This window comes from Palaemon carinicauda, chromosome 26 (genome assembly GCF_036898095.1).
Source record: "Palaemon carinicauda isolate YSFRI2023 chromosome 26, ASM3689809v2, whole genome shotgun sequence".
NCBI classification, from domain to species: Eukaryota; Metazoa; Arthropoda; class Malacostraca; order Decapoda; family Palaemonidae; genus Palaemon; species Palaemon carinicauda.
Genome location: NC_090750.1, coordinates 30,959,162 through 30,976,054, shown reverse-complemented (window position 1 = coordinate 30,976,054; position 16,893 = coordinate 30,959,162). Strand labels below are relative to the sequence as shown.

Sequence of the window (16,893 nt, the reverse complement as noted above, 5' to 3'; positions counted from 1 at the left end):
ATAAGACTTCTTTAACATTAACTTCTTAACTTTGCACTTGCTTTGCTCATGAGGAGAATCAAATTTACATATTTAAGAAGATTTTCATAATAATGCAGGACTCTCCACAAAATTGGCCGGTGCACACTATCAAAGGCTTTCCCATAGTCCACAAATGCCATCAAAAAGGGATTTCTATATTCTAAGCATTGCTGTACAATTTCATACGTTAGTAACATTACAAATGATCTAAGAATAAAAATTTCAATTAAGTTACAACTTTCAAGAGCATTTCCATAAAAAACTTTGGCATAAAATTACATGTAGGTCCAAGATTACATATACAATTTTTTCATGTAGGGAGAATAGTTGCATGGTGGCCTAATTACTGATGACATGCAGCAGTAGAAATTAACTAATGAAAAATAAAATTCAGGATATTTAATAATCAGGACAATCAAGGCCATATACTTGATTGACATTGAATCATTACAATACTTACTTTACCAGCTTCCAGGTCTTTCTTGATACTCTCTAAATGTGAATGAATGCCTTCTATCCTTTCATCTGAGTCCTGATCAGATAAAATCTGTTCAACTATATGCCTGTAAAAATGGAGTACAATGTGTATTAGTTAACTAGATTCAATCACGCAAAAATGAAAATTGAATATCATCATAATCTTATCTTTGAACTGCAAATCTGCTCTTGACAAGAAGACATAAAAACATTATAGAAAATCAAATTGAAAAAAATGATGTGTTCACCATTACACACAATGTAAGAACATTATAATGACATCAACTTTAAAATAAATACTAAATTTTTCTTACTTTCCACAGTCTGATGCTAACTGAGACCAATCACGGCGTACAATGTCTAAACCCTTAAGCTCCTGTTCAGTAATAATTTGGCCATTTGGCAACTTACTGACAGTCAATGCAGCATACTTCTTCTTCTTTAGAAGCAGCATGTACTTGAAGACCCCATCAACATCTAATTCTAAAAGTTTATACAGCTTATTCACTTCTGCTTTAATCTGTAAAATATAGAATAAAATGACTCAACAACTGGAAAATAACATTATAATATAACAGTATACAATAGACACAGTTCATAATCAATAAACATGAATAAATAGGGAAATGAACATGACTGAGCGCTGCAACTTGCTGATTTAATTTCATATCACAGTGATAGCACTTGATATGAAAGTCCCTGTATACTAAAAATTCATGGTACAAAAAGATACGAAGATTTTTATTTGGAAAAAGCCCTCATGATATGAAACATTATTCGCCTGGTCGCTGAGAAAATTCTAAAATTTGCGTGCTGCCAAACTGTACGCTCGCCATCATCGTCCTGCTCTCCCATTAGTTATCTCCCTACCCTGATGCTAGTTACTGCCGTAAGATCCTGCTCTCCTATTGGTCAACACATTTCCAATCGTGCACCTACGTACTGGTGTTTACGACCATTTTGTTTTGGCAGTGCTATCGTTCATATTGAATTCGTGTTGGCGATTTTCCTATTGTATTTAGTTATCCTGTTGTGTTACTACACGCTACAGTATTAGCCATGGGTCCCAAGAATCTTGCTGATGTTCAAGGAAAGAATAAGAAGCAGCTTTCTATGGAGACGAAGCTGGAGATAATCAAGACGCACAAGGCTGGCATGCAATTTAGTGACTGTCTTCTCTAATAAGAGGAGCCACGCCCATGATGAGGAGACACTATAACCAAGATGCTGATCTGCCACAAGACTAGCAACATTTTCTGTGATCTAGTGCGCGCTTAGGCCGAAGGCAACGCAGGAGAAGGGATATCGCAACAGGCACCCCCAGAGTTCTCAAGGCTTCACATGTGTGGTGTGAAAAATTCAAGAGACGGTCAGGCATTCATTCCTTGGTGCGGCATGAGGTAGCCACCTCGGATACAAAGTGTCCGAAACCTTTGTTAAGACATTCAACAAGTTGACTCTAAAGGAAGGTAACAGTCCCAAGTAAGTCTTCAACTGACAAAACTGGGATTTTTGGCATAAAAAAAAGCCTAGTTAGACCTGCATCAAGGAGGACGAGAAGATGCCCGGGCATAAGCCTATGAAGGACAATCTTACCCCAGCACTCTGTGCAAATGCCAGTGGAGATTGTAAGGTCAAGCCCTGCTGGAGTATCATTCAGAAACTTCTCAAGTATTCAAGTCCCACAAAGTGCTCAAGGAAAAGATTCTGCTGATGTGGAGGACTAATGCGAAAGTGGAAAAATACTAAGCAAAATATTAAGAAGAGAGACAATGCAACACTATTTAAACTAAAAGGAATAGGACGAACTATATTACGAAAAAATAAAAAATCTGCATCTATGACAGTCAGAAGGGACTGTTTTCCAGACAGGCCGCTGCAGGCTGTTCTTTTACCTCCCCATAAGTTTTCACAAATATTGGGTTTTATTAATTCTATGTTTTTGGTAAATTCTGATATTCAAAAAAAGTTTATAATAACATGTTTAACTTATGCTGAGTATAATCTATCCCAATTTGTGTTAAAATATGTGAAAGATTACAAAAATGATATTTTAATTATAAAATAAATTTTTGAATATACTTACCCGGTGAATATATAATAGCTGAGCCTCCGGCGGCTCGACAGAAAAAACATACAAAAACTCGCGAGCGATCGCTATGAAGGTTGCGGGTGTGCCCACTAGCGCCAACTATCGGCCAGATACCGCATATACATGTAAACAGACCCAATTTTTCTCATCCCGCTGGGTCTCTATCGGGGAGGAAGGGGGGGCCTTTAATTTATATATTCACCGGGTAAGTATATTCAAAAATTTATTTTATAATTAAAATATCATTTTTAAATATTTAACTTAGCCGGTGAATATATAATAGCTGATTCACACCCATGGTGGTGGGTAGAGACCAGAGTTAATTAAGTTTACAGCGTATATGCTTAGAGTTTTTGACAGTTATATCATAACAAAACCCAAATATATAAAGGTACCTGGTAAGGAAGTTGACTTAGACGATTACTCTGCCTTATTAGTCTGTCTTCCTCATGAATCCCAGCGATCCTCTTAGGATGCTGGAAGACTCCCAGGAGCTGAAGTATTAAGGGCTGCAACCCATACAACAGGACCTCATCAAACCCCTAATCTGGGCGCTCTCAAGAAATGACTTTGACCAACCGCCAAATCAACCAGGATGCGAAAGGCTTCTTAGCCTTCCGTACAACCCAAAAAACAATATTAAAAACATTTCAAGAGACAGATTAAAAAGGATATTGGAATTAGGGTAATGTAGTGGTAGAACCCTCACCCACTACTGCACTCGCTGCAACGAATGGACCCAGTGTGTAGCAGTCCTCGTAAAGAGTCCGGACATCTTTTAAGTAAAATGACGCGAACACTGACTTGCTTCTCCAAAAAGACGCGTCCATAATACTTTGCAGAGATTTATTTTGCTTGAAGGCCACGGAGGTTGCTATAGCTCTAACTTCGTGCGTCTTAACCTTAAGCAAACATCGGTCTTTCTCATTCAAGTGAGAATGAGCTTCTCGTATTAAAAATCTGATAAAATATGACAAAGCATTCTTTGACATAGGCAATGATGGTTTCTTAACTGAGCACCATAATGCCTCAGATTTACCTCGTAATGACTTAGTACTAGCTAAATAGAACTTAAGAGCTCTAACAGGACATAATACTCTTTCCAGTCCGTTGCCTACGATCTCTGATAAGCAAGGAATATCAAAAGATTTAGGCCAAGGACGAGAAGGCAGTTCATTTTTGGCCAGGAAACCAAGTTGAAGTGAACAAGTGGCTTTTTCTGTAGAAAAGCCGATGTTCTTACTGAAGGCATGAAGTTCACTGACCCTTTTAGCCAAAGCCAAGCACACTAGGAAAAGTGTCTTGAGGGCGAGATCCTTCAGGGAGGCTGAATGTAATGGCTCAAACCTGTCTGACATGAGGAACCTTAGGACCACGTCTAAGTTCCATCCAGGAGTTGCCAAACGACGTTCCTTAGAGGTCTCGAAAGACTTAAGGAGATCTTGGAGATCTTTATTGTTGGAAAGATCTAAGCCTCTATGTCGAAAGACCGAAGCCAACATGCTCCTGTAGCCCTTAATCGTGGGAGCTGAAAGGGAGCGAACCTTTCTCAGATGTAAAAGAAAATCTGCGATTTGGGCTACAGAGGTACTGGACGAGGACACAGATGCTGACTTGCACCAGTCTCGAAAGACTTCCCACTTCGACTGGTATACTCTAATGGTAGAAGCTCTCCTCGCTCTTGCAATCGCACTGGCTGCCTCCTTCGAAAAGCCTCGAGCTCTTGAGAGTCTTTCGATAGTCTGAAGGAAGTCAGACGAAGAGTGGGGAGGCTTTGATGGACATTCTTTACGTGGGGCTGACGTAACAGATCTACCCTTAGAGGAAGACTTCTTGGAAAGTCTACCAGCCATTGAAGTACCTCGGTGAACCACTCTCTCGCGGGCCAGAGGGTAGCAACCAACGCCAACCTTGTCCCTCCGTGAGAGGCGAACTTCTGCAGTACCTTGTTGACTATCTTGAATGGTGGGAATGCATATAAGTCCAGAAGAGACCAATCCAGTAGAAACGCGTCTATGTGGATTGCTTCTGTATCTAGGACTGGAGAGCAATAGATTGGTAACCTTTTGGTCAACGAGGAGGCAAAGAGGTCTATGGTGGGTTGACCCCAAGTAGCCCAAAGACTCTTGCCCACGTCCTTGTGGAGGGTCCATTCCGTGGGTATCACCTGACCCCTCCGACTGAGACAGTCTGCCAAGACGTTCAAGTCCCCCTGGATGAATCTCGTCAACAGGGAGATGCCTCGATTTCTTGACCATAAGAGAAGGTCCCTGCAAAGCTGTGGTGTTGTCTGAGTTGACCTCTACCACTTAGTTTCGAAGAAGCTTTCGAATATCATCAAGGCCAAGTGGACTGCTAATAGCTCCTTGCCGTTGATGTGCATGCTCTTCTGACTTGAGGTCCACAGACCCGAGCATTCCCGACCGTCCAGGGTCGCACCCCAACCCAAATCCGACGCGTCTGAGAACAACACGTGGTTTGGGTTCTTGACTGCTAGGGATAGTCCCTCTCTCAGACTGATATTGCTGTCCCACCATTTCAGGCATGCCTTTACTGGTTCGGAGACTGGGAATGATACCGTCTCTAACGTCTTGTCTTAGTTCCAGTGAGAGGCTAGATGGAACCGGAGAGGCAGAAGGTGTAGTCTCCCTAGTGAGACAAACTGCTCCAGGGATGAGAGAGTCCTTACGAGACTGTTCCAACTCCTGACTGAACAAACGTTCTCTTTTCAGCATTAGTTGGACTTCGAGCAGGGCTTGTTCTATTCGGGTGGCAGACGGAAAAGCCCGAAAAAAACTGGACTGCGAATCTCCATCCCCAAATATAGAATAATCTGGGATGGGATCAGTTGGGACTTTTAGGTTGACCAAAAGTCCCAACTCCCTGGCCAGACTCAACGTCCAATGTAGATCCTGCAGACAGCGAAGACTGGACGATGTTCTGAGAAGCCAGTCGTCCAAGTACAGGGAGGCTCGGATCCCCGATAGATGAGGGGATTTTGCCACATTCCTCATGAGCCTCGTAAACACGAGAGGAGCAGGACTGAGGCCAAAGCACAGGACTCGAAACTGGTACCCCACATTCCTTTAAACAAACCTCAGAAACGGTTGGGAATCCGGGTGTATAGGAATGTGGAAGTATGCCTCCTGAAGGTTGAGAGAGACCATCCAGTCGCCTTCCATTAATGCTGTCAAGACAGCCTGGTAGACTTCATCGTGAAGTTTGTCTTGACAATGAACACATTGAGCGCACTTGCCTCTTACGTACTCCTGCAGTGAACATGACTGCCAGATCATTGGAGCCATCCCTGAGGGACTTGTTCCTGCAGAGAACGTGGCTGTCAGATCATTGGAGCCATCCCTGAAAGCCTAGTTTATGCATGACATAATTGTACAGCAAAACTTCAAATGCTCGAAAAAAAACTCCTAACAGGAGATGGTCTAGCTCTGAAGTCGACCATAAAATCTTGGAGCGTCTCATGGCCAGGCGCCAGGGAGTCTATGAGGTTTGAGAAGTCTATCTGGGCAGAGGCAGGAACTCCCAAGCCGAGAACTTCTCCCGAGTCATATCAGACTCTCGCTCAATAAGCCAGCTTAAAAGTAGGGAAAGCAAAGGCTGTCTCCCCCCAAACTCCTCCTGGTGATTAACCAGTCGCCTAGCAAACGTAAAGCTCTCTTAGAAGAGCGAGAGAGCACTAGCTTATAAAACAACGGCTTCGAAGTAGCTAGGCCTAGTGTAAACTCTGACGTTTAGGCGAACGAGGAGCAGCAGTTACAAAAAGATCCGGACAAAGATCCTTAAAAATCAGCATGATTTATTTAAAGTCCATAGAGGGCTGAGCAGCTTTAGGCTCCTCTCCGTCTGACAGAGTCCTCAAGGGAATATCAGTAGGAGGGGGATCAGCAACTTCCTCATCTGAAGGAACCTTGTCCGACAATAGCCGAGTCTCAAGCAAGGGAGAGACCTGCCGTGGTGGCAATGCTTGACAAGCAGAGTCCACACGCAAAGGAGCAACAGTATAAGTCAAGGACGCTATGTCATGTAACTGCTTAAAGGACTGACCAGTAACAACAACAGGTGCGGGAGGACGTTCGACGTCAACTCGAGACTGCCTTGACTGCTTAGACTGAGCAGTCAAAACAACTCTTGACTGCGGTGCTTGACGCTCAACGTCAAAACAAGTCAACTATGCTGGTTGGTGAACGTCCTGAACGTCAACAAGAGCAAGCGGCAGTGGCTGAACGTCCACAAACGGCTGAGAGTCAACACGGGACTGCATCGAGTGAGGCTCTACAAAACACGATTGACGTGACTTTGTAACGTCAATGTCAACAGGACGAGCAAAGGCTCGTTTGGGCGGCTGACGGCCAAGATCTCGATCAGCTAAGCGGCGAGGATCATCGTGAACCTGCTCAACAGAATAGTCCTCCATAAGAGAGGCAAGCTTATTCTGCATGTCTTGCCGTACTACCCATTTAGGATCAACGGGAATGGTTGCGGTAAGAGACGAGGGTAACGTCTGTGACTGCAAAACCTTGCCTACAAAAAGACTCTCGGAGCCTGTGTTACGCTTTTGTTTAGGCGGCGAGCAGTCTTCTGATAACTGCATAGGGTCAGAGCTGTCCTAATGGTTAAAATCAGGACGCTGGACCTGTCCTGAAAGGACTGACTTTCGCTTAAAGGGTCTCGAAACCTTGTTCCACGGTTTCTTATGCGAAAAGCCTTCGGATGACGAGGAGAAAATCGTCTCGCTCGTCTTATGGTAGGGGCGGTGTTGATGAGACACGCCTGAAACCATAGAGGGAACGTCTGTTCGCTGATCAAGTCCTCTTGAACCCATAAGTCGTACGACATTACTTCTCCCCTGGGCTTGGGAGCTTGCAAGAGGTCTCGGACTAGGCGAACGACAGGCACGAACAGACGAACCCTCGGTCGCAACACTGATAACACTTTGCGCAATTATCACTTTATTACTACGATTTTCTGTTTTGCACTTACTTCACTGAAATCGAATTTTTCAACAATTCACATTAGGTATGAATAAAACAGATTTCTACCTGAAGCACGCAATTCTACCCTCTTCAAAAGGTTATAATTGCGAAATCAGTCGTATAATGTAAGCACATTAATACAAGCAAAAAACAGTAAACATATATTAAGATAAAAAGATCAGTGGCTGGGAAGGAGACTAAACACTAGTTCATTCAAAACTACGTTTTCAATCTCTCACCGTACAGTGCCTTGGGACGAGAATAAAAACTAAAAACGTTTTATCCTTTCTCCCCGTACAGAGACTAGGGACGAGAGTAAAAAAAACTGACTCGAGAACGTTACTCGCTTGGGACGAGAATAAAGATCGGAACGTTCTCTCTTCCTCTCTCTCTCTCTCTCTCTCTCTCTTGATTTCGCACCGAAGAGAAGAGCCCACTTATCTTTCGTCAATAAACAGGTTATTTGACCAAAGGAAAAAACTGAAAGGTTTTTCAATTAACAAGTTCCTTTAAAATAGTATTTAAAACATTTAAGTTTGAAAGAAGAATGAACAAAACGTCAGAATCGATTTACTCTTTCTGCAAAGTGAAACCGTGATTCTCTCTCTCTCTATCGTAACGATAGAGCGCAAACTGCGTAGAATAAATAAACTAAACGTTAGTTCATCTTTGAAACAGTACGAAGACTATTCAAAGAAAATCTTTCATAAAATATCTACTAAAAAATATTCATTTAATAAGTTTTAAATCATTTGCTCTGTAAAAGTTATTTACGATTGAAAGGGCTCAACGTTGTTTAACTTCGGTTTCCAAGTTAGGACCGCCTACTCTCGGATTAGAGGAGGAATAGGAAAGGTCGCATATAAACAAATCACTAAAATTTATCTTGATGTTTATTATAAATGGAAAGCTAATCGAAGAGGCCTAATAAAGGCGGTTGAGATATAAAATATATAGAGGAAAATCTATAATTAATTTATAACGTGATAAGATAATTGCTAAAAGCCTAAAACACACTTCCGTACTAAGGGAAGGGTCGGCCATTTAAAAGTCAAAGAAAGTCCAAAAAAACAATCCAAAGTCATCAAAAATTAAATCTATCCAAAAAATAGTTCAAGATTTAAGTTGAAGATAAAACACCTGCACTGCGAAAGCTCAAACCAAAAGGAAGTACTTCACCAAATATGTTGAGAAAACTCCAGGTTATACAGCGAGTATTGATACGTCTTGTCGTTAAGGCCGACAGAGAAAAATTGGGTCTGTTTACATGTATATGCGGTATCTGGCCGATAGTTGGCGCTAGTGGGCACACCCGCAACCTTCATAGCGACCGCTCGCGAGTTTTTGTATGTTTTTTCTGTCGAGCCGCCGGAGGCTCAGCTATTATATATTCACCGGCTAAGTTAAATATTTAAAATTAAAAAGCGTGCATCCGAAAATAAGCTGCTGTCGTTGACTTCGGCGGATTGGGTTATTAAATTTAGACTTACCATGATTATACTTTATAATATATTTATTCTTTCACATTGTTTATTGACAAAACATATATTTGATGGAGAAATATAGGTTAATAAATAAGTTTTGATTCACATTACTTGGTAATTATTTGAGAACAATGAAGGTGTTTGGACAAAAATACTTCAGACCAATCAGGTATCAGGAACATTTCCGAGCTAAAAGGGCACCTCTGAGAGTCGGTGCAAATATGCACCGCTAAAAAAATTAGACTATAGTATCTTTGATAAAGGATCATAATTAACTAAAATATTTGGAGACTTTATGATGTAGTCAATTTATTACAATTGCAAGACTAATTCAAGTTGTGGCTACCAAGGAATACAGAATCCAATCTTGCATGTGAAATTTAAGTGGGTGGTCAAGGATTAAAGTTTATGACACTATTTTGTAGCATAAAATACTGATTGTTATAAATTATAGATTAGAATGAAATAAATCTAAGGCATATCTTTTTAATGGGTCATATCTGATAACAATTGAATCTAGAAAAAAAAATCTTAAAACTACTTCATCAATAATAATGAAAAAATAAACATCAACAGTCTCATGCTTACACAAAATTATTGACAGTATCATAATGAAAATGGCAACTTTTATCCACTATCACAAAGTTGGCTGGTGACTAACTTAAAAAATGGTTTACCTTGTTCCCAAGCTTGAATACTTGATCATAATCTGTGGAATTTGTATTGATCATGATGGAATCAGTATCACCATAAATAACTTCAAAGTTCATTTTCTGGACCAAATCACGAGTGTTAAGGAGAATCTCCCTTCCTTTTCCTGTAAATTCAAAGGATCAAATCTTAGGAGATTAAAGTATATTTGTAGTACCACTAGTAAAATTTAAAAGAAGAAAAAAGTCTGTATAAGAAACCATCAACCTGAAAAGAGGAGGGAACCATGTATGAATTTAGTATGACAGAAAGCTCAAATTGAGTTCGAAATATACAGTAGGGTTCTGAATTATGCAAGAATTTGGTAGATCCATTGACTTGCATAAATAGAAAATTGCATACTTCAAAATACACAACAGGGATATTTCCAATAGTGCCAAGGCAAACAGCAGCTTACCCATTCAAACGTTTTTATTACACATTTTCAATACTTTTTATGTATAGTACCATACAGTATTTTATCTATAATTAAATTTTTATATGAATAAACAAAACATTGAAAATATCTTAAAATTTTAATAAGTTGAAAAAGGTTAAAATTACACTCACGATGGGTGTAAATACAATATATTTCAGCGTATAAGACAGCTTAAAACTAGGACAAATTTTAATGAATTTGTCATATTTGTTGTACAGTTAGAATCAAAAGAACGACACTCAAGGGAAATTGTTTGTTAGATGTCACTAGTGTTCCCACAGCCAATCTGATAAGGAATTGCTCTTCTTACTACTTCTAAGATATGGGCAGAGCTTTCTCCAACCTTAGTGTATCAGATAGTAAAGGGCTGTCTTTGTTAGTAAAACATGCAAATGTTACAATTCGAGTTGCCATATTTAAATTCTGTATAATCATTTGACATTTTAACTATACACTACATATACAAAACAGTCACACAAATATATATATATATATATATATATATATATATATATATACATATATATATATATATACTGTATATATATACATATATGTATATATATATATGTATATATATACTGTATATATATATACAGTATGTATATATATACTGTATATATATATATATATATATATATATATATATATATATATATATATATATATATATATATATACTGTATATGCAAAAGCCAGTAGGAAATAATAAAAAGCTTTAGTACCAAGCGCTTTCGTGCATTTTAATACACTTCTTCAGGGTACCCTGAAGAAGTGTATTAAAATGCACGAAAGCGCTTGGTACTAAAGCTTTTTATTATTTCCTACTGGCTTTTGCATATACCAAGTCACGTGATCCTTGTGGCAGTTAAGCATATATATATATATATATATATATATATATATATATATATATATATATATATATAAATATAAACATATATATATATATATATATATATATATATATATATATATATATATATAAATATAAACATATATATATATATATATATATATATATATATATATATATATATATACATACATACATATACCATGGCACTTCCCCCAATTTTGGGGGGTAGCCGACATCAACAAAGAAACAAAAACAAAAAGGGGACCTCTACTCTCTACGTTCCTCCAGCCTAACCAGGGACTCAGCCAAGTTCAGCTGGTATTGCTGGGGTGTCACAGCCCACCCTCCCACATTATCCACCACAGATGAAGCTTCATAATGCTGAATCCCCTACTGCTGCTACCTCCACGGTCATCTAAGGCATCGGAGGCAGCAGCAGGGCCTACCAGAACTGCGTCACAATCGCTCCCCATTCATTCCTATTTCTAGCACGCTCTCTTGCCTCGCTCACATCTATCCTCCTATCACCCAGAGCTTCCTTCACTCCATCCATCCACCCAAACCTTGGCCTTCCTCTAGTACTTCTCCCATCAACTCTTGCATTCGTCACCTTCTTTAGCAGACATCCATTTTCCATTCTCTCAACATGGCCAAACCACCTCAACACATTCATATCCACTCTAGCTGCTAACTAATTTCTTACACCCGTTCTCACTCTCACCACTTCGTTCCTAACCCTATCTACTCGAGATACACCAGCCATACTCCTTATACACTTCATTTCAAACACATTCAATTTCTGTCTCTCCATCACTTTCATTCCCCACAACTCCGATCCATACATCACAGTTGGTACAATCACTTTCTCATATAAAACTCTTTACATTCATGCCAAACCCTCTATTTTTTACTACTCCCTTAACTGCCCCCAACACTTTGCAACCTTCATTCACTCTCTGACGTACATCTGCTTCCACTCCACCATTTGCTGCAACAACAGACCCCAAGTACTTAAACTGATCCACCTCCTCAAGTAACTCTCCATTCAACATGACATTCAACCTTGCACCACCTTCCCTTCTCGTACATCTCATAACCTTACTCTTACCCACATTAACTCTCAACTTCCTTCTCTCACACACACTTCCAAATTCTGTCACTAATCATCCAAGCTTCTCTTCTGTGTCTGCAACCAGTACAGTATCATCCGCAAACAACTGATTTACCTCCCATTCATGGTCATTCTCGTCTACCAGTTTTAATCCTCGTCCAAGCACTCGAGCATTCACCTCTCTCACCACTCCATCATCATACAAGTTAAACAACCACGGCGACAAAACACATCCCTGTCTCAGCCCCAATCTCACCGGAAACCAATCACTCACTTCATTTCCTATCCTAACACATGCTTTACTACCTTTGTAGAAACTTTTCACTGCTTGCAACAACCTTCTACCAACTCCATATAACCTCATCACATTCCACATTGCTTCCCTATCAGCTCTATCATACGCTTTCTCCAGATCCATAAACGCAACATACACCTCCTTACCTTTTGCTAAATATTTCTTGCATATCTGCCTAACTGTAAAAATCTGATTCATACAACCCCTACCTCTTCTAAAACCACCCTGTATTTCCAAGATTGCATTCTCTGTTTTATCCTTGATCCTATTAATCAATACTCTACCATACACTTTTCCAACAACGCTTAACAAACTAATACCTCTTGAATTATAACACTCATGCACATCTCCCTTACCCTTATATAGTGGTACAATACATACACAAACCCGATCTACTGGTACCATTGACAACACAAAACACATATTAAACAATCTCACCAACCATTCAAGTACAGTCACACCCCCTCCTTCAACATCTCAGCTCTCACACCATCCATACCAGATGCTTTTCCTACTCTCGTTTCATCTAGTGCTCTCCTCACTTCATCTATTGTAAGCTCTCTCTCATTCTCATCTCCCATCACCGGCACCTCAACACCTGCAACAGCAATAATATCTGCCTCCCTGTTATCCTCAACATTCAGTAAACTTTCAAAATAGTCCGCCCATCTTTTCCTTGCCTCCTCTCCTTTTAACAACCTTCCATTTCCATCTTTCACTGTCTCTTCCATTCTTGAGCCAGCCTTCCTTACTCTCTTCACTTCTTTCCAAATCATCTTCTTATTCTCTTCATATGAATGACCTAATCCCTGACCCCACCTCAGGTCCGCTGCCCTCTTTACCTCACGTACCTTGCGCTTTACTTCCACATTTTTCTCTTTATATTTTTCATACTTCTCTATACTATTACTCTGCAGCCATTCTTCAAAAGCCCTCTTTTTCTCTTCCACTTTTACCTTCACTCCTTCATTCCACCATTCACTTGTTCCTCATGCTGCCTCCAACAACCTTCTTTCCACACACATCACTTGCAATCCCAACAAAATTTTCTTTTACTAACTTCCACTCCTCCTCTAAATTGCCAGTTTCTCTTACTTTCACTTCGTCATATATAATTTTCAACCTTTCCTGATATTTACTTTTTACCCCCGGTTTTATTACCTCTTCATACATACATACATACATACATACATACACACACACACACATATATATATATATATATATATATATATATATATATATATATATATAAGTGGTACCTCTACATACGATCTTAATTCGTTCCAGAAACTGCTTCGTATGTTAAAACAATAGTATGTTGGAGCAGATATTCCCATAAGAATACACTATGATTTGTATAATTTGTTCCACACCCCAAAAACCTATATTAACTCCTTAATAAATTACTACATATAATTACACATAACAATAACATAACTGCATAATATGAAAGAAGCATGAAAAAAAAATAATTATAAAGAAATTATAAATAAAAAATGTGTTTTATTGTCCCTTTACCTTAGAGACAGGTCAACGCAGGTGTAGAATTTGCTCCGCCAGGAGACGGACGATCGGCGAGAAGGTAGACATGGTGTTAACATGTTCTTGAATAAATACTCTCTCTCTCTCTCTCTCTCTTGTTCTTCTTCACTGTTAGTGTTAGAGACGTCTATCAATATTTTCTGAGAGAGAGAGAGAGAGAGAGAGAGAGAGAGAGAGAGAGAGAGAGAGAGAGAGAGAGAGAGAGAGAGAGAGAGTAAACAAAAATGTGTACATATGATTTTTAACAGCGTCAACGAGTTGAAAGACAATTAGATGTAACAATATCAGCGAATCTGAATTCCTTTATTAACTAAAACAAATATTGATACAAACACACTCGTGTGCGTATGCGCAAACACACACACACGCAGGAGGAGACACGATCGGCGAGGAGGTAGAGATGGTGACTGCGATAACGTACCGTAACTTACACTACGGAAAATTTAATCTAACTTGGCTTATTTATTTTTTATTTTTATATTTCATATTTTTTAGATTTTTTTTTCTTTTGATTTTTAATTTTCATCACTTTCAGTGACGAGTTACGGTACGTTATCGCAGTCACCATCTCTACCTCATCCCCAACCGTCTGTCTCTTACTGTGTAGCAATTCTTGCTTGCATCTGTGTGTGCGTGTTTGTGCATACGCACACAAGTGTGTTTGTATCAATATTTGTTTTAGTTAATAAGGGAATTCAGATTAGCTGTTATTACTTTCTAAGTTACATTTAATTGTTTTTCAACTCGTGGACGCTGTTAAAAATCATATGTACTCTAAACACATTTTTGTTTAATCTCTTTCGGAAAAAAATAATAGACGTCTCTAACACTATAACAACGAAGAAGAGAGAGAGAGAGAGAGAGAGAGAGAGAGAGAGAGAGAGAGAGAGAGAGAGAGAGAGAGAGAGAGAGAGAGAGAGAGAGAGAGAGAGAGAGAGAGATTTTATTTAAAGAACATGTTAATGCTATGTTTAGAGAGAAACAGAAATAAGAGAAGACTTTTTTTAAAAGAGCTTGTTAATGCTATCTTGGTTTTCTTTACTTCACTTTTTTTTTTCTTTCTGTTCATCACGCTGGCCCTTCTCACAAATGATTGTTGTCAACAATCTCTTTGTCCTTTATCCCTATCAACAAAAGGCGTTCTATCTCTTCCAGGGTATTGCTACGATATCTTGTAATAATGGTGATCCCCTTCGATGGTTTATCTGCTTTAATGGCTGCCTTCTGCTTGATGATCGTCGAGATCATACGCCTATTCCGGCCATATTGTTTAGCCATGTCCCTCACATGCACACTACTCTCATGTTTTTCTATAATTTCTTGCTTCAATTTTAAAGAAAGAATTGCCTTATTCCTTTTCTCACCAATAACTGTACTGAAACTTCGCTTCTTAGGCACCATGATTATAGGTAAAATCATAAAAGAAATGTGAGAAAAGGAAGAAAATAAGCACTGTTAATAAGAGGCCAAACAGAGGACAACCACATGATACACACAAAAACAGAGCACTCGACGCTCAATGGCGTCCCTCTTACGTGCTGCCATCTACCGGCGTAAACAAGATCTACATCGGATGTTGGAGCATTACTTCGGGTGTCGAGACAGAAATTTGGTCGAATTTTACTTAGTATGTTTGAAAATTCGTATGTTAGGACAATCGTATGTAGAGGTTCCACTGTATATGTATGTGTGTGTGTGTGTGTATATATATATATATATATATATATATATATATATATATATATATATATATATATATATATATACACGCACATATACATATATACATATATATCTATATATATATATATACATATATATATACATATATATATATATATATATATATATATACATATATATATACATATATATATATATATATATATATATATATATATATATATATATATATATATATATATATATATATATATATATATATGTATATATATACAGTAGGGTCCCGAATTAAGCGTGTTCGAATTACACGATTCCCCTTTTCCACGATCGCTATTTTTCAAAAATAAATTTTCTGTATCTGCGAGGCTGTTCAAAGTTCGCGAATCAAGCACTACAAAATGTATCAAATCTATTGTCTTTAAGTATATTGGTAGCCCTAAATACGGTGATTTATAATAAATGTTACAAAACAATATTAACATTACATTTCTTTAACATAATTTCATAATGAATAGCCTATTTAAGGATAAAATTCCACATCAACAATGAAATCAACTGTTAACTGTGCGAGTCCAGCTGACAAAATGTAAACAGAAATGTGGTTACGTTCTCGGTAATCTTTATCTTTCTCCAACCTTACGATAATTGTAATGGTAGTGTTAATGATGGTATATTAAAGCATTATTTTTGTTTAGTACAGTATATTTAAAAGCCTTATTTTTCCCTCTGGGCGTTCAAGGTTTTCACGAGTAGACTGGGTTCGTTTATCGGCAGTGAATAGCCTAAACTTCGGTAACGAGTCGTCAATATTTTGTCATATTTTAAACAGTATACATTTGATTTGCAAACATTGGTTTTGTAGAGTAGACGGTAAAATAAAATCTAGAGAGAGAGAGAGAGAGAGAGAGAGAGAGAGAGAGAGAGAGAGAGAGAGAGAGAGAGAGAGAGAGATATTTGATGGCAGAAATCTCTCTCTCTCTCTCTCTCTCTCTCTCCGTAAGAAATAAAACCATAGTTCACATATGGCAACTTGAGTTTAAGAATGAAATTAACATGAATATTGTTAGTTGTGGCGATCAATTCCTCGCTTCAGGGGGTACACGAAACAAAAACACGACATTCAATTACAACAGCTGATTCTCTCTCTCTCTCTCTCTCTCGTTATACAATACTTACAAATAGATGAAGAAACCAAAATCGGTTTTC

The 16,893-nt window shown here is 38.6% G+C and overlaps 1 protein-coding gene across 1 annotated transcript in view; it reads right to left on the bottom strand.

Moving 5' to 3' along the window:
* Positions 1-436: 436 nt before the first annotated feature.
* LOC137619872 (DNA polymerase alpha catalytic subunit-like) overlaps positions 437-16,893 on the bottom strand; it is a 172,871-nt gene continuing 156,414 nt past the window's right edge. Inside the window, exons 18-20 of the mRNA XM_068350162.1 lie at positions 9,743-9,882; positions 813-1,018; positions 437-584 (exon numbers count right to left, since the gene is read on the bottom strand). Of these exons, the coding sequence (XP_068206263.1) occupies positions 437-584; positions 813-1,018; positions 9,743-9,882 (494 nt within the window). The remainder of the gene's footprint in view (positions 585-812; positions 1,019-9,742; positions 9,883-16,893) is intronic.